Source organism: Urocitellus parryii, chromosome 1 (genome assembly GCF_045843805.1).
Source record: "Urocitellus parryii isolate mUroPar1 chromosome 1, mUroPar1.hap1, whole genome shotgun sequence".
In the NCBI taxonomy this organism is placed as follows: domain Eukaryota; kingdom Metazoa; phylum Chordata; class Mammalia; order Rodentia; family Sciuridae; genus Urocitellus; species Urocitellus parryii.
Window position 1 is genome coordinate 223,947,708 of NC_135531.1, and position 22,699 is coordinate 223,970,406.

General features: G+C 47.8%; 1 protein-coding gene and 1 long non-coding RNA gene across 4 annotated transcripts in view; one reads left to right on the plus strand and one right to left on the minus strand.

Annotated features, from left to right (window-relative positions):
- Positions 1-11,083, minus strand: part of LOC144256928 (uncharacterized) — a 33,591-nt gene extending 22,508 nt beyond the window's left edge. The window contains exon 1 of the long non-coding RNA XR_013344327.1: positions 11,036-11,083. This is a non-coding gene — a long non-coding RNA (uncharacterized LOC144256928). The remainder of the gene's footprint in view (positions 1-11,035) is intronic.
- The window catches only part of Gad1 (glutamate decarboxylase 1), a 39,521-nt gene continuing 26,793 nt past the window's right edge, over positions 9,972-22,699 (plus strand). For 2 of the 3 annotated variants that reach the window (XM_026389580.2, XM_026389581.2), the window contains exons 1-5: positions 9,972-10,139; positions 11,596-11,740; positions 15,070-15,132; positions 20,925-21,083; positions 22,357-22,599. In XM_026389580.2, coding sequence (XP_026245365.1) covers positions 11,659-11,740; positions 15,070-15,132; positions 20,925-21,083; positions 22,357-22,599 — 547 coding nt within the window. In that variant the 5' untranslated portion in view covers positions 9,972-10,139; positions 11,596-11,658. Of the gene's footprint in view, positions 10,140-10,675; positions 10,723-11,595; positions 11,741-15,069; positions 15,133-20,924; positions 21,084-22,356; positions 22,600-22,699 lie in introns of those variants that run through there. The other variant, XM_026389582.2, reaches the window with a different exon arrangement.

Sequence of the window (22,699 nt, forward strand, 5' to 3'; positions counted from 1 at the left end):
ATTCTGTAACCATTAATGGATCCCTGTGACTTTCAAATTTGGTTGTAAGGTAACAGAGGTAAAAGTAAGAAGAATGTTCCTACGTAATTTGTTTATGATTTGCCAATCTTATTGGAAGGTAAACATCTTGGCTCTTTATTTTTATTTAGTATTGTGTCATGATATTTGCAGCATAGTTTATTCTTTAGGCATCTTGTGGCTTCGATTATTCAGAGGGAGAAACTGAGCTACATCAATGTATAGAATAACTGAAAGAAATGATGATAGGTAGCCTTCCTTAATTTACAATAAATTGTCAAGCTCTGGTACATCAATAACCAAATAGTATCAGAGTTCTACCTGACACACATCTCAGAAATGACCTATTTTCACTTCAGTTTGCATTGAACACTCCTCCTCACCATAGGAAAATCACCAGCTGTTAATCTGATGATGCTAACTTGATTATGGAGCCAGCCCTGCCCCATCAGAAGTTCACAAAATACTCAAATTGATGCTGAAAACTAAATGTGTTAAAATGCGATTTTTAGTTTTAAAGGAATGAAGTAATTCTAAGGAAGAAACTATTAATAAAAAGCCATAATATCACAGACCACATTACAACTAAATCTAAGAATTTATAAGACTTGCTCATCCAGTATGTCTCTCCCTCTTATTCATCCAACTTTCACTTTTTAATCAATGAAAATTGGGGCATTGGCATAGCCTGACCCTACGTCTGTATGTAGTAATAATAGCTAAAATGTAATCTACAAAGTATTTTTAAATTATTTAGCCCTGTATCTTCTCACAATAGTCTTATGAGCATGTTATCCCCTTTGATCATACAAATTGAATTTGGGGTGATTAAAAACATATAAAGTTATATGTTAGCTAAATTATGGGAAGTCAGCTAAGGAAATAGAAACTTAGAGATACCGAGTTACGTCCTGATTTTAGAGATCTAGTGAATCTTGAATCTGTTGTTTCATGCTGCCTCACATATAGCTAACTCTAGAAACTAAGTCAACCAACAAGTTGTATCTATATAGATAATTCAGTCCCAAACCCTTGCTTTCTTCCATAATGTAAAACACATTACATTTATGGTAAAGAACCCAAATATCACTGGGTGCAGTGGTGCATACCTATAATCCCAGCAACTCCAGAGGCTGAGGCCAGCCTGGGCAACTTACTGAGATTCTGTCTCAAAATAAAAAAAAATAAAAAGAACTTGGGATCTGGTCAGTGGTTAAAGCACCCCTGGGTTCATTCCCCATTACCAAATATGTATATCCAACAATAAGAGAATATGTAAGAATGCCTACTCAATAGACCTGATGGGAGTCCATTGAAAAAGTTTCATTTGTTTATTCAATAGTTACTGATGGTCTAGTAGGTTTATTATGGGCTGCTGGTGGGGGTCCGGTCTCTGCTTTTAACCAGCACTGTTGCAATGCAGCGTGTTACACACTGCTACTGAGGAAGTCCAGGGTACTAAGGGAACACTCAAGAGGGACTAAGCATCAAGGGAAAACCTTCAAGAGGAAAAGTGAATTAGCTACAAGAAGAAGGTGTGTGGAAGACAGTGGTGGTGGGGTAACACAACTTGCAAAAGTCCAGAGATATATTGAGTCCAGAAAATAAGGTCAGATTGTAAAATGAACAGAACCAATGAGAGGTGATAAAAAAAGGAAGTTCCAGGTATAAAAGGGCTGGGTAATGTGGGGTCTTAGAAGTCAAGGTAAAGTTTGAAATCTATCCTTAGAGTAGTGGGAGGTATTTGAAAGAAAATTATTGTACTTTAAAAAGATCAATCTGGTAGTCAGGAAGAAAAATATTTTCTCAAACTATAAATCATGATCCATTGGTAAATTGTGAAATCACTATAATGAGCCACAAGTAGCTGAGATTTTAAAAAATTAAATACATGAAATAGAAAATAGTATATTCTACAAAAAATCATAAGAAGTCTTAATTTGCCAGGCACAGTGATGCACACCAGTAATCCCAGCAGCTTGGGAGGCTGAAGAAGGAGGATATCAAGTTCAAAGCCAGCCATAGTAACTTAGCAAGGCCCTAAGCAACTGAGACCCTGTCTCAAAATAAAAAACTAAAAGGACTAGGGATGTGGCTCAGTGGTTAAGCATCGCTGAATTCAATCTCTGATACCAAAAAAAAAAAAAAAAAAAGTAGAAGTACACTAAGAGAAGTGCACAAAGGAGACTGAGGAATCACCAGGAGGAAAATCAGAAAAGGAAATATGAAGAATACCATTGGTCGTCTACTTAGCATCCATTCCTTTCTGTTGCTTTGTAAAGAGAACCCTGGATCTGTTCACGTAGTCACTGCCCCCATCACCACCCCGCTCCACACACACACAGCCATGAAGCTCCAGAAAGCTGACTCCATCTTCAGCCAATCCGTGCTGACTCCATCTTCAGCCAATCCGTGCATGGCACTTCCCTGGTAACTCTGACTTACTCTCATGATTAGAAGAAATGTTCCTCCATTACTCTGGGTAGGAACTAAGAAGGATGCTGCCCTGTCACTGCTGGCAATCATGATCAGGAGAACTAATCTAGCTGGGCACAGTGGTGCACAACTGTAATTCCAGTGGCTTGGGAAGCTAAAGCAGGAGGATAGCAAGTTCAAAGCCAGTTTCTGCAACTTAGGGAGGGCCTAAGAAACTTAGCGAGGCCCTAAGCAACTTAGAGGAACCATGTCTCAAAATTTTTTAAAATTTTAAAAAGGGCTCAATCGTTAAGCACACCTGGCTTCAATCCCTGGTTCAAAAACAAACAAAAACTTGGAATGAAGCAGATGCTGAAGATGAAAAAACAAGAACAAAAAGAACCTAGGTCCCTGATAACATTCAGCTGCTGCACCAACTCTCCGGGAGCCAGCCCCTTGTTTGAGCTTACTGTTAAGATACACTTATTGTTAAAGCCAGTTTGGGTCAAACTTTCTTGTACTTGCTCACAAATTCATCGTAGCTGATATAGATGTCACCACAGAAAACCAGAAAAGAGTTTCAAGGAAGATGGAAAGATCCATTTTGCCACAACAAGAGGTGGATGGTGGTATTAGACAAAGTACCAGCTGCCGCCACATTTGGATGAATTTGAGTGCATTAGGGGTGAGAGAAGCAATAACAAGGAGTTTGAAGAAAAAAGATGGAGTATCATTAGACGACAAAAAGATCATAGTTGTGTGTCACTTAAAGATGGCACCTTCTGAGAAATGTGTCTTTAAGTGATTTTGTTATTCGGACATCATAGAATTTACTTACAAAAAGTAAGATAACGATGACATCACTAGGTGATGTAATCTTACGAGACCTCAGTTGTGTATGTTGTCAGTTGTTGACCAAAACGTTGTTATGAGCACCATCCATGGGATAATAATATATACTAAGAGCTTGTGTTAGGCACCGTATTAACTCTTCCACAAGTAAATGTTTTTAATCTTCATAACACCTCTATAATGTAGACATTCTCCTCAACTTACATATGATAAAACTGAGACCTAGAGAAAAGAGAAGAAATATTAAAAATTTTATGTCACTAGGGACTGGGTTGTGGCTCAGGGGTATCGCACTTGCCTAGCATGTGTGAGGCACTGGGTTTGACTCTCAGCGCCACATATAAAAACATAAATAAAATAAATGTCCATCAGCAACTAAAAAAAATTTTAAAACATCACATTAGCCTAACAGGGAGGAGCAGGGGCAACAGTTGACATTTATGGAACACCATCAACCAGGCACAGATGAACTTGCTAGAAAGGGTTTTACGAACACCACAAAAGATAACTCACAGAGCTGGTATTAGTTTCCTGTTTTGCTGAAGAGAAAACTCAGAGCAGTTAAATGAGAATTGATAAGTAGAATCAAGATGTAAACTCAAGATTGACTGACTTCAGTGTTTTTACTTTTTTATTTTTTTAAATACCTTTATTTTATTCAATACTTTTATTTAGTTTATTTTTATGTGGTGTCGAAGATTGAACCCAGAGCCTCACACATGCTAGGTGAGCACTCTACTGCTGAGCCACAACCCCAGACTCAGTATTTTTACTTTTCTTAAAATATTTTTTTTAGTTGTAGATGGACACAACACCTTTCCTTTTTATTTATTTGTTTTTATGTGTTGCTGAGGCGCAAACCCAGTGCCTCATGCATGCTAGGCAAGCGCTGTACCACTGAGCCACAACCCCAGTCCCTGTTTTAACTTTTCCTCCAGTCAAAGCCACCTTGAAGAGCCCAAGAGGTCTTTGAGTCCATAGCATTTACAACATGAGAAGATTCCCCAGTGAGAAGAGTCACAAAATATTATTTCAGAAGAATGAAGCCTGGTCTGTTTACCTCTAACACTTTTATTATGGAAGCTCTGAGAGAGTAAGCAATTTTTCCAAGGTCAAATTGTTATTTTGTGACAGAAGTAGAAGACCTCTCTTAGCAGTGCACAGAGCACTGTACCTGAAGGGAGAAAAAAGAATTTCCTTACCACTTCTCACCCACTTCCTATAACCTCTCTGGATTTAACTTTCCTCATCTATAAAACAGAGGACCTCAAGTGATAATTAAGTGAGATTTCATACAACAAACACACCACATGATTTCTATGAGACTTATTTCTAACTTCTAAAATAAGATCATTTCTGTTGCTAAAGAGAGACTGAGAGAAGGAGACGAAGATACAGATCTCTAGTACCCCAGACTGCCTCCACCACCTCCACCACCACACTGTCCCGCAGTAAGCAATCCTGGACAGCCTATGCCAACATGTTTCCCTGAGTCCACCTTGGTTCCCCTTGGCCTTCTTGCTGTGGGATAGTATATTCATCAACTACTGCCATAATATTAATACATAACACATCACCCCCAAAACTCATGGGTTTGCAGGTTGGCTCCACTTCAGTGGCCAAACCCAACCTCAAGGGGATGGGAGAGAGAGGAGTATTCTGTCCTGATCCAGGAAAAAGAAATTTCAAGTCTCCCTATACTCTGATGCTTTTCCATGGCTTGTTCCTGCTTATGAAACTGAGATAATATAACCATAACTCCAGGGAGAAGATGATTCCCGTTTAATCCTATGTTTAGATCCTGCTTGAGATCTTAGGTTAAATGGATCTAAAGGATCCCGGGATCATCTGTGGCCAAAGAAAATAGGACATTAGTCTGGCAACTGAGGGTAAAAAGAATGAGACCCTGGCTGTGTTGGGGAAAAACCCATGGTACTAATTTACAAAAAAATTCAGTGAGCTTTGCCACATAAGTTCTTTGCATTAAACAGACTGGGTTGAGCAGCTGTGATAAACCCCTCCTGTTAGGTTCCTGTTAAGCCCCTGAGTAACCTATCAGAATTAGGGTAACAGCCTGTCCTGAACTAGAAGTTTAAGTTAATAGACTATCCACAACCAAATCAGAACCATCCAAAACCTTCTCACAAACAATAGTCCCAAACACCACCTGAAAATGGGGTTTAAACACCTATTATTTTAGAGTTCAAGAGCACTAAAAGTAATGGGTAAAATATTACAATCCCTAGTCTTTCATTCCATACACCATTTCATTACAGGAATCTCATGCTAGAAATCCCATGTTTTGGGTGAAAGACTGTTTTGGCTTAACTTTTATTGAGAGGACAGAACACAGGTATATCTTTAAAGCTCCCTGTCATAGTTGAAATCCAGATCTGTTACTCCCTTGGTTTCCGGTTCTGTGATGAAACAGTTTCTTGCCTCCTATCAAACGGTTCACTTCTTAAGGGTACCTTCGGGATGCAGCTGTAGGAAAGTAATGAATGCCATGCATCCCCTTCTCTTCTGCCAACTGTACAGAGGACCCGGGTGTTTCAGGTCACCTTTGGAGTATCTCTCAACATTTCAAAAGGCTGTGCTTTGTGAAAAATGGCAGGGATGAGCATGACGTGGAAAGGCCTGCAGGCTTCCTTGAACAGCTCTCGTGGGGCCCGGCTCAGAAGTTGTAATCTATCGCCACCTGGTGGTCACTCTGTGTTCGTGTTTGGAATAGTATGAATTGGACGTTTTAAGATTTGCACAAGGAAATTTACCCATATACTACTCACCCAGTCCTCCTTAATTAATTATGTTAAAATATTTTTGCCGTCTAAATACCAAAGGGCAAGGACCATGAAGAATTTAGTTCTCTTCCTTGCGAGAAATCATTGTATATCCAGAGTCCTCTCCAGCGTTCTGACTAGAATTCTGCCTCCAACGCCAAACTTTTAACCCTTTCCTGCCTCCCAAGAGTGGGGGTTTTGTGATCTGTTGGGATAATAGTGTGGATTTAGCTATGCCTCTCCAATGAGAGCCCACAATGATTCGAGAACTATCTTTGAAGTACACAAACAGCAAACGGACTTATGCTTGGACTTAAAAAAAAAAAAAAAAAGCCGAAAGTGAGGTTAAGCAACACTTCCCCAGTCCTCATCTAGAGAGACCAATTTAAAGATGAGCACTGCGTTTTTGTTGTTATAAGTTACCTGTTTAAAATAGATTTTAAAGTACCATCTGAAATGAGCCAACAACTTGACTCTAGATCACCTTTACTGGAGATTAAAAATGCTAAGTACATTTTCCAAAATTTTTTTTTTTTTTATCTATTCACCTTGACAGGACCCCCCCCACACACACACACACACGTGCACACACAAAGAAAGAAGAAAGGGGAGGGGACCTGGAAGCCCGTTTGGGCGTCCCTTTCTTCTTTTGCTGGAATATCTTTAAACCTGGGGGTGGGGAGGGCATTGTGAGCGGAGAGTCTTGTTCCCAAGTTCCAACCCTAGTTGAAAGGGATTTTGTATTTGGCAAACAGGATGGAATAGCCAGGCCGCAAGTTCACAAAACCCAAAGCCCAGCAGAGAGAGACCGGAGGGAAAGCATCTTCACCCCCTCCTTTTGTTGCCTTTAGGCGTCGCTTTCCCATTTCTTCAAAGTGCTAAACCTCAGATCAAATGCAAACAGCTGGGCGGACACCACTCCCTTCCGGGCCACCAGTTTCCACCCGGTTCGAGTCTCTGGAGAGGATATCTTTCTTTTTTACACCCCCATTATCCTAAGCAGTCACCCTTGGGAGTGTTAAGATTAAAAGAACAGTGAAAAACACAAATAAAAATAAAGGTTCTAAACGTTCTCAAGAGCCAAATAACAACCATAGCTACCCTCAATCCGGATTCTTACCAGAGAAGTGGGTGAAATATTCCACCTCTCTCAACCCCCAACCAGGCAAAATATACATGGCAATTACTACCAAAAGCAGGGGGCCCAAAAAGATGAGCACAGCGGGCTATCCATGTAATGCCCACAAAATGCCGGATTATGGGGCAGAGCGGTAGGTGCTGTCCACGGTGCTGAAAGACCTGTGGTCGGGGGGGTGTCCCCCACCCCAACTTCAACACTTGATATATTGGAACTGGGTAGATTTCTGGGCCCTCAATTCCTTATCGTTCCTACTGAGCCCAAGCTCCGAGCTGTAGTGGAACACAACTGGGAATAAATCAAAGTCATGAATTCCTAAGTCTACTACTCTCCCTGGCTCATTGGAATGTCAATTCCATTAGTGCAAGGATAATATAAATTGAAAGGTCAACGTAAACTCCAGCAGATTAGTGCCTGTCACATTGGAGATCATTAATAGACATTCGTTTATTTAATTAAGTACTAATATTTATTTTTTTCAGATGGCACGATATCTTTATTTATTTTATTTATTTTCATGTGGTACTGAGGATCGAACCCAGTGCCTCACATATGCAAGGCAAGCACTCTACCGCTGAACTTATTATAACCCAGCCCAGAACTAATATTCAATTCAACTTTTTAAGATTAAGAATGAGCAGGAGACTTCATTCCTTCCCTCCCCACCATAAGGGAGAAAGAGATGTCCTCAAAGCTGGACAGAGCCGACTTTCATTTGCAATAGTCTTAGAGGTTCTTTTTCCAACACGATTATTTTCTTGACTGAAATGTTAAGGGTGTTTTGAATCCTGGGGTAGAAGGAGAAAGTGTTTGAGAAATTCTCAATCTAGTGCTAAGGTGAAGTAAATGAATCTTTCTTTCCAAGGAATTTCAGGTCTTCGGAGAAGGTCGAAGAGATAGAGGGCGAGCGGGCATCTAGGCAGGACTGTGGACATCTCAGAGAACCGGGATTTGTTGCCACCTCCCTCCTCTGCCCAGTGCGTCTTGAATGATTTAGTACTGGCACCAGGCTCCCTGATTGGTGCAACCATATCGTTTAGGGAAGACTGGAGAAGGGGGGTGTGGATGGAATTCCTAGTTCACCTCGCTGTAAACCGCGCATTTCAAGGGGCTCAGACAAGCTCCCGGGTGTTTCCTACGCGGAACAGGCACCCCTACATATGCACCGTACCCAACTGGGTGCACTAGTGCGGGGGACTGCTGTTACCACGCGCTGTGCCTTTCACGATGCTTTTGTGCCCTTCAAAAATGCCCGGGCTTTTACTGTAAGGTGAAGAAGAGGCTACAGTAGTTTCTTTAATATTAAAAACAACGATGTTATTTCAAACTTCTCCGCAAATCCCTCTTGTTGATCGAACTCTATCTTCCCAGGGCGGAAGCTTCTATCTCCCTTATGGAATTTTAGATGACTTATAAGATTTGGGGAGTTTGTGGTGGTGAAAAGAAATAAGATATTCAGAGGAAGGGACAGGCCTCGGGTAAATCAGCGAAGCTCGAGACGTGCGAATAAATAATCCCTGCCTGCTGCATCTCAAACAGTGGGGTGGAGGGGGAGTCGCCGGGAAAACGAGTAAAGCAATCACTGAAGCAATCACGGTGACAAGGAGACAAGGACAAAGATCAACTTTGTGTGTGTTTTTTTTCCCCTAAAGAAAAAGAAAGTGAGTGATAAGAAAGAGGAGAAAGTAAACTAACGAGGAGAGTGGCTAAGAGAAGGTTTGAAGAGACAGAGTTACAGAGCCTGGTCAGCCTCTCCAGGTGTTGGTTGAGGCGCGGGAGGAAAGGCCAGAAGAGCCCGGGGACTCTCTGTCTCCGGACGTTTGGCGCCCTCTGGTGGGAATTTTACCGTCAACGCCTTTTTACGGTGAGGGACTTGACCCTACGCAGCCAAGTCATTAAAGGTGCTTAAATACTGCAAAGGGAGAACATTTTAAGCGCGTGAAATGGAAAGGAAATGAGGGGAGTGGGCCATAGCAAGGAGGGTAGGCCCACCCCTCCCAGGCCACCTCTGTGCTGGGGTTCCCCAAGCGTGCGGAGCGGCACTCGTGCGTGTTATTAACCTTCAGACATGATCAATCAAGAGGACTTCTTTTCCCTTCGCCAAGGAAGTGAGCGTACACAGAATGGGAAATGGGACCCTTTTCCTACCGGTGTAGCTGTACTCAGATGAGGTAATTTGGGGATGCCTCAAGCTGAATTAGGAAACTGGAATGAGATGGAGACTCCTCCATGGTCTGAGTGGTCCCCTTTATCTCTGTCTTTACAGCAAATCCTGGCACAGCAGAGAGCCAGTAAGGACATCCACCAAGAGCGATTTCGCTCGAGGAAGCGTTTTGGGACCTCGGATCCGGGGGAATCACGCGGAAAGAGATTGGGGAAAATCCACTGCCCTAGTCTCTTCTGAGATATAAGGGGTGGGGGAGGAAGGGAGTAAAGAAGGAACGCTCTGTGAGGCAGAAATCTTCGTAGGAATTATCTTTTCCCTCCTCTCGCACTGCCTAGTTCAAAAAATAGAGCGTGCTGAGTATGTTCTGGATTACTCATAGGACCTTTTTTTCTTTCTCGGTGCAAAATCGTGAGCTGGATTTATAATCGCCCTATAAAGCTCCAGAGGCGGTCAGGCACCTGCAAAGGAGCCCCGCTGCTCCACCGACGAGCTGCCCCCGCGAGCAGCAGCCTCGTGATTCCCCCGCGGAGCGGGTCCCCGCCTCCCCACTCCGCCCCCGCCTCTCCCAAAGCCAAGCAGCCACCACTCCGGGTCTCTCTCTTCTCCTCCAGGCGCTCGCGTGCGGGACAAGAGTAGCGAAGGCGAGTTAGCAGCTGGAGGTGACGCCGGACGTATACGCCTGTAGCAGAGCCCAGCGAAGCCTGGTGGATCGTTGCACGCTGCGCAGAGGAGCAGCGGGAGTGTCCGGCTAGCAGTCGCTCGAGCCCAGGTGGGTAAACGCGCAACCACTGGGACTTCCCAGTGCCCACCTTCCGCAGTTCAGCTGGGTTCTCTCTGCCCTCAGCTTCTCGTCAACCTCTACTCACTGCGCCCACCACCCACCCACCTTCCAGAGCCGAGTGCTTCCCATCCACTCCAGTCCGTGTTCTCCGCTAGTGCGCGGCGCAAGGACTTCTGCCCTGCGCCTCTTCCTATTCTTACCCTCCGTTTTGTGCCCCAAGGTGGCACAGAGGCTTAGGTTCGCGCTGAAGTAGAAGGAGAGCGATTTTCCCTTGTGCCTCCAGACTGCGAGCGCCTGTCTTTTCAAAGGGCGCCTAGATAGCAACACCGGAAGGTGCGACTAGAAGCAATAACCTGTTACTTCCCCAGCATCAGCGTTCCACCTGCGCCCGCGTTGCTGTGAAAGCGCGCGCGCGGGGCTGTGTTGGGCAGGAAAAAAAGGGCGTGGAGGCGGTAGTTGGTGGGCTCTTCTCTCGGGGATCTTTGATCTATCCAGATCAGCCCGCATTCTCTCCGTCCCAGAGCCTTTGGACGCCATCGTGCAGGCGCGGAGCACCGGCCGGGGACGCCAGGTACTGATCTTTGTCCGTCGCCTCTTGCGCTTTAGGCGCAAGTTCGTTTCCCGGGTGACGTTCGTTTCCCCCACCCTCTCGGGTTCTGTACTGCGAACTCTGGGGGGTTAGGTAGCGGAGAAGCACAGAAACTGGGACAGAGCCTCGCCCTAGGCTTCAAGATGGCTCAAAACCGGGTAGAACAAGAAGCAGACGAGCAAGCGAGGTTCCGACCCGCTGCTTTCTGGAAGATTGGAGTGCAAGGTGACTCTGTTTCTCACCCGGTCACGTCCAAGGGAGAAACGTAAAGATATGAACATTGTTTTCCTCTCACCTTATCTCACCAAAGTCCCCGGTCTCCGGAGCAGTTAGCCTCTCCTTCTTTCCAGGGAATTAGCCAGACACAACAACGGGAACCAGACACCGAACCAGACGTGCCCGCCCCGTGCCTCCCCACCCCCCGCCTTCCAGCACGTCGGCTGCCGAGAGCCCAATGGGGCTTGTCGCGGCTTGACTGAAAAATCTTTCACTGAGCGCTCCCTTGTGCTCCTAGCCCAGTCCCTCACACCCCCGCGTCCTATACTGGCCTTGGTCCCCTCCTTGTCTCTGAGCTGCACTCCAGGTCGCCCGGCTGCGCCGCCAGACTGGAGAGCCGCCCAGGGCTACGTTGCCTGCGCCGGAGTCCCTGAGCTAGCGCTCACTTGTCCTCCGCCCCTCACCAACCGCTCACCCTGACCAGCCAGCTCGCTGCCTTTCCTCCCCCGCTCCCTCCCGCACCGAGACTTCAAGGGGAGTGTCTGCACACGCACACACACCCCACTCTGGCCTCTCTGTCGCCTCCGGTACGCAGGACTCCAAAAGCCCTCGCCACACAGCTTTCGCTTGTCTTTGCAGCCTGTTCTCGCGCCCAGCACACAGAGGACCCCGGACAGTAGAGGCCCCGGGACAGCCGAGCTTATGGCGTCTTCGACTCCTTCTTCGTCCTCAACCTCCTCAAATGCAGGAGCGGATCCCAATACCACCAACCTGCGCCCCACAAGTAGGTCCTGCCCCAATTTCCTATCAAATGGACTGCAGGGAAGATGGGGGGCGCTGGGACGTCGGCAGACTGCGCTGGCGGAAAGGGAAAGGGGAGCTCGGAGATGATGGAGGCTGGGAAATAAATGGGGCTCTGGCCCAGGTTCCTGCCAGAGGTCATTTGACTGTCAGGGACGCTAGGTTACCCCCAGAGCATCCAAGAGCGAAAACCCCACAGGGTTCTAGCGGCGGCGATTGTTAGGGGCTTCTCATTGGGCTAGGGGCACTCCAGGAGAGTGCTGTTTTTGTTGTGTGCTGTGGCTTCTTTGCTTGGTGGGACTACAAGGGTCAGAGCAGAGGGCAGTGTGAGGAGCCAGCGTCCTATCGGGAATAGAGTTTTCTGTCTCTAGCTTTCGTTAAGCTAAGATCTGACCTCCTCCTCCTCCTCCTTTCCCCCTACGCTGTGCTCAAAGTCTATAATCAGCGGAAATTTCGACGTTAATTGCAGCTTTTAGAAAACTCAGGGTCCCTAATTGCTCCAAATTTGCGTCGAGCTATTGACAGTGAGGGAGAAGCCAGGGGCGGGAAAGGTGCATAAAACTGTTTTGAGACTGAGCCTCGACATTTCCTACTCTTAATTACATCTCAGAGACAAAAAAGGGTGGGGGGGGGGCGGATGTTGAGCAACATTCTGAGTGGCAAGAGGTGCGGAAATGGAGGAAGCAAAAAGGTTTTCCAGGGCGGGAACCGAGAACACCTCTCTCCTTTCTCCCAGGGGAGATAACTTGTCAGCAGGTGACAAATGTTAGAAAAGGGAAGAAAAGGGGGACAGATTAAAAGGAGTGGGATTTATGTGTCCCTTTCCTAAATCCTACCAGTTCCTCAAACATTTGCAGAATCTTTCTATAATTCAGATTTTCTTCCTCTCTGTGGAGGCATGGGAATGAGGGATTGTTTATCTTTTTCCAAATTACAGTGAAGTGTCTCCTCATCTCACCCACCCTCCCAAATTTTTCAGCTTCAGACACCCCAGAATCACCCCCAGAATTTCTATTCAGAAGAGGCTCAGGGAGGACAATGTGGTTAGGAGTACTTATTGCTGAGCTTTAATGGCACTTTCTATAAGCTTGAGAAAATAATTGTCCTCAAGAAAGGTGGGAGGTGTTATCGGGAAAGCAAAGACCCTCTCCAAGGACCCTTTGGCACTCGCTCTGGCTCCTGGGCTGGAGGCCTTGTTTTGAGTCCTCAGGCGATGTTCCAGTTTCCTCTTCCCACCACCCAGGCAGGCTACAATTACCTACACAACAAAGAGGGGCTTGGGAGAGCCGCCAGCCCTGATGGCACGTGAGCCAGGCAGAGATAGCAGAGCTGACCAAAGCAGGCCCAGAGGAAGGCGAGGCTCAGGGCCTTTTGTCTGTTGCTTTGGCCTTGATAGATTTCTTTATTGGTCTTCCCCCTTACCCCCTTTCTATCCAGCAGGTTAAGGAAGCCCTTGAATTCATCCACCCCCATGTCCCTGCCCCTACTTCCCATCAGATGGTCACTGCACCCAGTTCCTGGTGCACGACCCAGCAGAAATGATGGCCTGAGTCCACATATGGCCTGGAATCCCTGAAAGCCACTGTAGTGGAGGCAAGAGAGCCAAAGACGCTGCCTAGGAAGAGCAAAAAGCTCCGGTCCCAGTAATCTTCCCTACTTATAATCTAGCTGTGTCAGAACCCTAGGCTGTTCTGGCAGGCACACTCCACTTTCATCCTCTTTCGGACACACCCTGGCACCCAGCTGGCTCCACTTCTCTGGCCCTTCAAGGTCTCCTGGGAGGTGTCCTCGCTCCACCTGTCTTACCCTCTCACTCCAGCAACCCCTGGACAGGCCTGGAACCCTCCTTGTCCTCAAGCACTTGGTCTTCCCCACTTCTGCTACAGCAAAAGGGCTCTCTAGCTCCTGCTTTCCCTCTCCACCTATTTTGCTTTCCCTCTCCACCTATTTTGCTTTCAATTCTGAAAGGCAACACAATGTATTTGAAATCCAACCTCCCGGCGTAATGACCTTGGAAAACTCACTAACCCTCTCTGAGCTGCAATGTTTTTCTTTGTCAAATGAGTCTTAGATCAACATTCTACCTGCCTGTGTTGTAGGATTGTTTTAAGGTTAAGATGAAATGATGTTTAAAATGAAGGAACTTTATGGGGTGGAAATAGTTCTTTATGCCTTGCGCATATTATTATTAGGGTTTTGCTTTGCAACCAATCTCCTGTAAGTGGAATTTCATCGGTGACACGTTGTCTCCCAGACGGAAATCAGGCCATTTCTTCTCCCCACTAGGTCTGTGTTGTGCCTCGGTTTTAATGGATGTCACTCTGCTTATCGCAGCCAACACTTGCGCTGGCTGGAGGCTGGGGCTTGGGCTGGGGTAGGCTGGGGGATGGGAGTGATTGGAGGCGCCTTGCTTTGAGGAATCCGAGGGGATTTGGCGTTGAACCCATCTCACTGGCCTTTTAATTCCTTGATGGAAATTAACCGCAAAGGCAGGTAAACCCAGAGGGGTTTGAGAACCGCTTGGCGAAGAGGGAAAATCCGTGATCCTCTTGGTTGGCGGTTCAGACCCAAAGGAAGGGTACCTGATTCCGTTAGCCTTCGCTTGCTCCAGAGCCTAGGTGTCCGAGAATAGGGTTAATGAGGGTCGGGGGTAGGAAGAAGGAACAGGATGAAGACCCGAGGCGCACTATTGTCTTCCTGACTCCCCAGTCTGACTGAAGAGCAGCCATGCGGGCCCGATCATCTAGTCAAATACTATTTTTCACCCAATTAATTCCTGAACTCTTCCGCGACCCCATTTCATGCCAGTTTATTTTAAGCTGCCACTCGGCTGGAGACCCGCCAAGAAATTATGAGATGTTTCGGTCCCAGATGCTTCTGTGTTCCCTTTCTGTGCTGATGTGGTCGCCCTTCGAGTCTGCGGGCCGAGACCAGAGGACTAGGCCTTTGGGTGCTGGGCAACTCGAGAGGTGGGGTCTGGCACTTTGCACATGGGGGGTCAGCCTTCACCCCATCCGACCCAATCTTGGCGACTGTCGGGTGTGGATCGCTTGGGGATCCTCGAACCCCGCCTTTCAAAGACACTGTTATGTATCTGAAGCCAAGAAGAGGAAGGGAGTGTGATTAAGATTCTGGAGGGCATGAGTCTACCTGTCTGCCCACAGATCTGGCTTCTAGTACCTTTCAGAAAAAAGCTTTTAACCAGGACGTTGAAGACCTTCCCCTCCCCTCGCGAAAAAACTTTGCTCTCTACCCAGGTTCTGGCGGTCCAAGCCTGCCTAATCACACCCCTGTTGCTCTCTCTTGTCCTAGCCTACGACACCTGGTGCGGCGTGGCCCATGGATGCACCAGAAAACTGGGACTGAAGATCTGTGGTAAGCGAAAGGGCCGGCGGAAGCTTGGCAGAACCGGCGGGGAAGCTTGGCGCGCGGGCTTTGTAGGTTTGGAAGAATCAGATGCACGCGGAGGGGATCCTGACCCCTAGGTCTCCTTATCTAATGAAATTACAGCCCCGACATCCAGTAAGGACATTCTTTTCGAGGTCCTGGCCCTCCTTTTCCCTCCCCTGACCCAAACCGAGGGGCCTTTTCCTTTGGGGTTCTTGCTCCTGGAGACCAGCTAGAAGGAACGCTGAGAGCCCCTGAGTAGACGAGGAAAACGGAACACAGCGCCCCCACGCGGCACCCTCGCTCTCCCAGCCCTGCGCCCTGCCCCGGGGTCGCCCGCCGGGTGGGTGCACTATGCCCAAGAGTCTGGAAGGTCTTCTAGAAAAAGTGAACTGACCCGGCTTTCTTGGAGAGCAGACCAAAGAGTGCAGCATTGTACCTAAAGCTGCCGCTGAAAAGTACCCCTCCCTGTTATCATTGCCCGCCCACCCTTCACCAATCACCCTAGGGCTTGGGAGCATTGAAGGTGGCATTTCCATCTTGAAGTTCGTGCCCAGAGATGTCATAATGGATTATTTCGTTCTTTGGGGCTCGGAGGCTAAGGGAAAGGATTGCTTGCAGCTCTCGGTGGCCTCCCTAGCGGAGGTGCCAGAAGCGCAGGCTCGAGTGTTTGCAGGGCATATCCTTGAAGGCGAGGAAGGAAGGGACCGGAGAGGACGGGAACCCACAGGCAGGGAGGAGATGGTGTTGTCTGACAAAATAGATCCAGAAGCTGGAGAGGAAAAAGAACTGCTCTCTGGAGAGTGAGGGTCTGAAATGAAAACGCCCAAGGGATGTAATTTTTTTTTTAAGGGAAAAAGGGAGATTTGTTCGAAGGGACACAGCTGAGCGGCTCCGGCTGAACAATGAGGACTTGGTTTCCTTGCTACATTTCACCGTCTAAAATTCTCCAGCCTTATCGGGCTAGAAAATACGGATGTCCCCGGGCAGGGGGTGGAGAGGCGGGGGAAGATTAACGAGGGGCTTATTAAAGAGCCATTCGTCAGCTGCTGCGCGCCCAAGATAGCGGCAGAGCAGGCACGCGGCTCGCCAGCCCCATCAGGCCCCAGGAGTCAGTGGGCGTGTGGGTGCTCTCTGGACCTGATCTTCCCGGCTTCCCTGGGCACCCGGTTCTGAGCGGGGTGGCAGTTAGGAGAACACAGAGGGGTTATTTAGCAGCTTTTTGAAACCGCTATCCTTCCCCGCTTGGGCGCGCCACTCTCCTCTCTGCGTTTCTGGGGCTTCTCTCCTAGATCTCGGGGCCCAACATTTAAGGGGAAGACGGGGAGCTCAATTCCTAGACCCAGTCATTTTCCAGGAAAAATCCAGCCCTGCTTCAGGGCTGCCTGGAGGTTGGCCCACTACCTAGCGCGCGAGGCTGGTGGGCGAAGCCAGGGCAGCGTCTCCGCGTGTTGGGGCAGCCAAGGGTCCAGCGCTTTGTTCTATTAATAGTCCCCTCCTCTCCAGCCATACCCCATCACGCCGCGGTTCTAAGCTTAATGGCGCGTTTCACTCCAGGTCCCTTCGGTGGCGGTGACGCTTGCCTTCTGCAGCCGTCATTGTCATGCAGCTGGGCAAGCAGAACCGAGCAAGCCTGGGCCTTTAGGGCAGCCGAGGACTGGATAGGGGTAGGCTCAGGGTGAAGGCTGCCTTTCCTGTGGTTCTGGTGGGCTTGCTGGGACTAGAAGGGCAGCCCTCACCGCCCCCACCCCCCTCACTCCCTGCTCCCGCTACTGGCCAGGTGGTGGGGGGTGGGAGGGGGAGAAAAATCTAAGCTCGCTTCTGGGGACATACCTTATGCCCTGAAAGGGTAAAGGGGCTGGATAGAGTTAAGCTTCCTTGAGTCTAGGAATAGGGGACCCTAAGTTATCATTAACTTCCCCTCCCCTGATGCCAGCCAATGCCATGAGGAAGAGTTCTCTTGAGCATTTGAGGGCTACCGTCCTCAGAGAGTTTCTTACCTGTTTCTTACCCCACCCCACACCCCACACTCACACTAATTTCTGAAAACTTGCAATCTGAGTGTCAGTAGGCAAGAAGGCAGAGTAGTCTCTTGAGAGGAAATTACCTTCTGCTAAAATGCTGTGCTTTTGGGGACCACAGGTTAGAAGACTCCCCTTTAGGTTTGATTGTGGGGTGGGAGAGCACCAGGTCAATTTATTTTTCATTCATTAAATTAACTCTGGTTTTCTTTTTTAATCTAGTGGAAGCAAAATGCAGTCTCCTTACTGCCCCCAAAACACACACCCCTGGGGCCTTGTACCTGCTAGGCTAGCTCTCTAGCACTGAGCCATATCCCCAGCCCCAGAATGTAGTCATCAGCTCTGGATCCACAGCATCCTCTATTGTCTCCCACCTCCTACCCTATCCCCATACATTTCCTTCATCCCAGACCTTCATATACCAGAGGGTGCCCTCTTAATCTGATACTAAGATTAGTTTGACTTTTCACCTTAAGACAGCAGAGGTACTAGTGGCCCTCATCCCATTTTCTTCTCTACCCATTACCCTGGGTGACCTCCATTACACCCTCAGTGCCTGGCTAAGATTCAGTCCCCGCCTACTCTCCTTCCTCCTTCCCCTTAACCTGGGAGTGAAGCTGTAAGGAAGGTTCTGGGTACTACTGATAGTGCCCTTAGCTCTGGAAGCAGAATCCCCATGGGAGAGTAATCAGAAGTAACCCAGGGTCTTGCCAATAATTGGAAAGTGAATCCAGGCCTGGTGGTGTGACCTAAATAAAATGAGTCTCGGGGATCCCTGAGTTCTGGCCCTGGGTTCTGCTAACTTTCCAGTGTGTCCTTGGGCTTCCATCATTATTTTATACAGAGATCCCAAACTTGCTGCCAATTAGAGCCCCTGAGCCATTTTATTTAGTCCACACAGTGTGTTTAATTATGTATTAGTCCCCAACTTTTAAAAATAGAGAGACCTCAAGCATTCTGTGTTTCTGGTTTCTCTTGAAAAGAAGTGGGAGGAAATCTGGCAGTGTGCTGTTAGCCCATAAAAAAGTCAGAAGAGCCCCTTCCTCTAAGCAATAGTAATTCTATGCCAACAGCTTGGTGAGCAGAGAATGTTCTGGGCTTAAGCCCCAACATGGCCTGTTGGCCAGGAATCCTTATGCTGTGCACAGCTTGGGGCTCCACTTGGAAACAACTGGAGGAAGCCAGGTGCTCTCTGGTTCCACACAGCTCCCTGCCCTCCCCTTTCCCCAAGGGTTGGGAGCAGGAGTGGGGAACCAAAAGCAAGAACACTCCACCCCACCCAAGCTCACAGCCCAAAGACAGAGTCCTTACAGGACCTCACTGTTCTCCCTTTAAGGCAAGCCAGCTATGACCTGCAGAAACACAACTGCTCCCTGGCTGTCCTTGGCTTTACTATTTGCTCTCAGAATGTAGAGTTCCATGACAATTATCCACACATGGAGTGCAGAGTTGAGAGGGGGGATAGCCTGTCCCAGTCTCAGGGACCCTGCTCCCAAGACTCCTTACTAGCCAGGGAAGTTGTCAAAGCCCCCACCTCCCTATCACCCTTCATCTCAGTGATCTCCCAGGACCTTTTGGGCCTAGAGAAACCTGCATTTACCTTTTTGAGGATCCCAGTATTTTAGAAAGACAATGCCTTCTTAAAGTGAAAGAAAGGACAGTCTACATTAAAAGTTTACATTAGCTTATTAATGGTTTTTCACACAAATCATAATGCAATGTAAGTGTGCTCTTCACAAGATAATTATGCAATCTAGAGAAAATTTGGGTTCCTAGATGTATAGTCCAGGAATAGGAAACAGGTTTAAAGTTATGTCATAATTGTCATCACTCAGCTCCATCAGGACATCTCTGGATGAGCCCATATGAAAGCCTTCTTTGGAGACAGTATCCAAAAGCCTAAACTGTGGCCCTGCTCCCAGTCACTGGTTTCCAAAGGAGTTTCAAGATGAGGATACTTAAGCCTTCCCAGGAGTAAGTCAAAAGACCAATAGAGATCTGAGAGTGCAGAGTGGGTTTCAGCTGGACAGGACCTCACCCGCATTGGCATATGGTCTCTCTACTCTGGCAAATTCCAAGGTCATTTTCTGGGACAAGGAAAGCAGTGTCAGGGTTCAGGAACTAGGTGACCCTGCATCCTCCCAGAAAATGAGTGCTGGCACCTGCATCTGGATACTGGGGATTTAGAAGAGGAAGAAAGTACAATAGAAGAAGGAAAAGATACAACTCCCATCTTCATATCCACATATGCAGCACCATTACAGTGTATCTCCAGCTTCTGATGTCCTTTGGGGCTTAGTAATGACTTTAAAATGTGCTAGGAACAGTGAAAGGCTTGTGTGGGGGAGGATTCTAATCCCCATGGCCTCCACTCCCCATCCCTCTTCCACTCATCACCATTGAATCCTCTTCCTAGGGAAATGAAGCTGAATTCCCAGATTAACTTGCCTTCCTTTACACCTCCTGGGACTTTCTTCCAAGCCTGTCCTGTGATGTCTGCAACTCCCCAAGGATCTTAGTATCCACAAAGACAGCTTTGGTGTCACCAAGAAGCTTAGCACTTTCTTGCTTTTTTCAGTGTGATGCCTCCTGGGCTCAGGCTGAGGCTGTACTGGGATAGGAGATGCTGGGGGAAAGATGGGGCTTGTAGGCGGGAGCCCGGGAGGGCAGCTGAAGGAAGCATACCCCAGGTTGGCAGAGCCTTTTCGACTCAACCCTGTTTCCCCTTTGCTGTTGCTATCATTTGCTCTGCCCACATCAGGTGGGAGATATTCTCCTGCCTCTAGGGAAAGAAGTGAGGGGCTATGAATCCACACTGGGCCCAGAGCTCTCTGTGGAGTTCTCAGATGGCTTTCTATCTCCATCACAACATTAGTTGTCATCTGCTAGACTGTAAGCCCCTGTTTACAGTCTTCATCAGTTCCCACCCTAAATGCATCCCAAACTGCTCTTCCACAACAGGTGCCTTGTACACACTTATAAATTAAATGCCAAGGCCCATAAGATTTTAAATGTTCTTATCTTTCTACAAAACCTTTAACACAGAGTGGGTAGCACAGGAAAAGCTGAACTGCAGAAAAATGACACTGATATTCAATCCGGTGAGGGTTCCCTGGCATCAGAGGAAAGCATCTCCCATGATCCTCGGGATCTCACCCTCCTCCCTCTGCTGTCCTCATTCCTCCTCCCTCTGATGTCCTCACCCTCCTCCTTCTGCTGTCCTTCCCACTCCTCCTCCCTCTGCTGCCCTCACCCTCCTCCCTCTGCTGCCCTCACCCTCCTCCCTCTGCTGTCCTCATCCTTCCTCTTGTCTCTGCTGGATCTCACCCTCTTCCCCTGTAGTCCTCTCCCTTCCTCTTCTCTCTTCTCCTTCCTCTGGTTGCCTGTAAACCTGAGGCTGGCAGCATCCTGTCTGATTGGGTCCCTTCCTTCAACACCCCCATCCTGAGGCTGGTTACTGGAGTGGAAGCTGTCCAGTTGACTTAGCTCTGAGTTCACTATCACGTTCAAAGAAGCCTGAGCCTCACTTACTATTTTCTCTCTTGCATGACTGGGTCTTTGCCACTGATGGCACTTGGCATTGCCTCATCCCTGCCCTCCCTCCTGCCTCAAGGCTAGCCATGCCAGAACCACTATATATAAAACACAGATACTCAGCTTTTCTTCTTAGCAGAAGTGAGAGTCCTGCTTGAAGAGGGGACCTGGTCCAGAGTGGCTGGGTAGTTTCTAATTTCTCTGACCCAGCTTCTTATACCTTAGGATTCTTGCAGAGGACCAATAGCCTGGAAGAGAAGAGTCGTCTTGTGAGTGCCTTTAAGGAGAGGCAGTCCTCCAAGAACCTGATCTCCTGTGAAAACAGTGACCGGGATGCCCGCTTCAGACGCACAGAGACTGACTTCTCCAACCTGTTTGCTCGAGGTGGTCCCTCCCCTGGCTCTTAGCTCTAGCACTACTAGCCAGTTGATTCCTTACTTGATGATGTCTTAACTTTTTCATGAAATTTTACTTCTTTTGCCAAGAAATGTCATTACTGTCTGTGAACTCTCTTGAAACTGCTTTTCTAACATTGCAGTATAACAGACACCCTCTGTCCCTATTGCCAGGTAGCCCATCATTCTGGAAGGTAGATTAGTGAAGTCCATAAAACAGTCAACTTTAAAGATACATGCAGACACAAATATGGATTCATAAAATCTCAGAATCCAAAGAAATCTTATATATAAGAGAATATAGTGATTTTCTTAATCATATTTATCCTCTAACATTGCCAACTCCTCCCCAAAATAATCACCCTATGGGAAGTTGTTCAATTAGCCCTCATAACCAAGGACAACCCTAAAACTCACTGTCCTTCTGTAGATCCTTTACCAGTTCCTGTGCCCCCATAAATTTGTTCTCAGGAGATGCTCCACCACTGTCTCCTAAGTGGCTCGAAGATGAATCCACCGCCATCCACTTCTATGAACTCCCCGGAATGCCACAGAAGCCAGACCAGAACATTGACTAAAACCTTAGAGATAATCTAGGAGTAGGCACAGTGAAACCTGCTTTTTGAGCTGTGGCTGATCTCAGTGGGGGTCCCCACCATTCTTCCTGGCTAGCTCCCCACCCCACCACCAACCCTCCCCTCCTGACTAGGCCCCAAAGGATGAGGTCAAGAGAAAAACAGGAATCCCTTCTATCACCTTCTTGAGGCCTCAATTTCAGTTCTAGTTTACTGTCTGAGGACAGCACAAAGGGCCACCCTCTTCAGGAGGGACCTCATACTCTTCCAGCAGAGGCTTTACCCTCTGCCATCAACAGATCAAGCACATCATTAACATCAAACCAGATGTATAGGGACATTTGGTCCCCCAAGGGCCCATTAGAAATATCTGGTTACGCTGCTCACAAGTGCCCTTCAGACTCAAGTAGAGAACTGCAGTGGCAGGTTGCTCAATGCTTCTCAAAGCACGCCAGTCCATGTACGAGCAGTCTGATGAGCAGAAAGTCTGTAAACCCCTGTAAAGTATATGCAAAATTTCTGTGTACATGCATACGGGCCTCCCTCTGGGGATGTCACCTCAGTGCATATACACATCCTGGAATGAAATTGGGCCTCATGGATATCATGGCTGATATTAGGGATCTCTGGATCGAGAGAATCCAGGTACAAGGCAGGTGATAACCACCCATTGGCTTTCCCTCTCAGATCTGCTTCCAGCTAAGAATGGGGAGGAGCAAACCGTGCAGTTCCTACTCGAAGTGGTGGACATACTCCTCAACTATGTTCGCAAAACATTCGATCGCTCCACCAAGGTGCTGGACTTCCATCACCCACACCAGTTGCTGGAAGGCATGGAGGGCTTTAATTTGGAGCTCTCTGACCACCCGGAGTCCCTGGAGCAGATCCTGGTTGACTGCAGAGACACCCTGAAGTATGGGGTTCGCACAGGTAAGGGCGAGAGCCAGGTGAACACACAGAAGCAATGCCCTCCATGTCCCCTGGCCAGTTGTGAGGACAGCAAACTCCTGGTGAAGGAGAAACACAACCT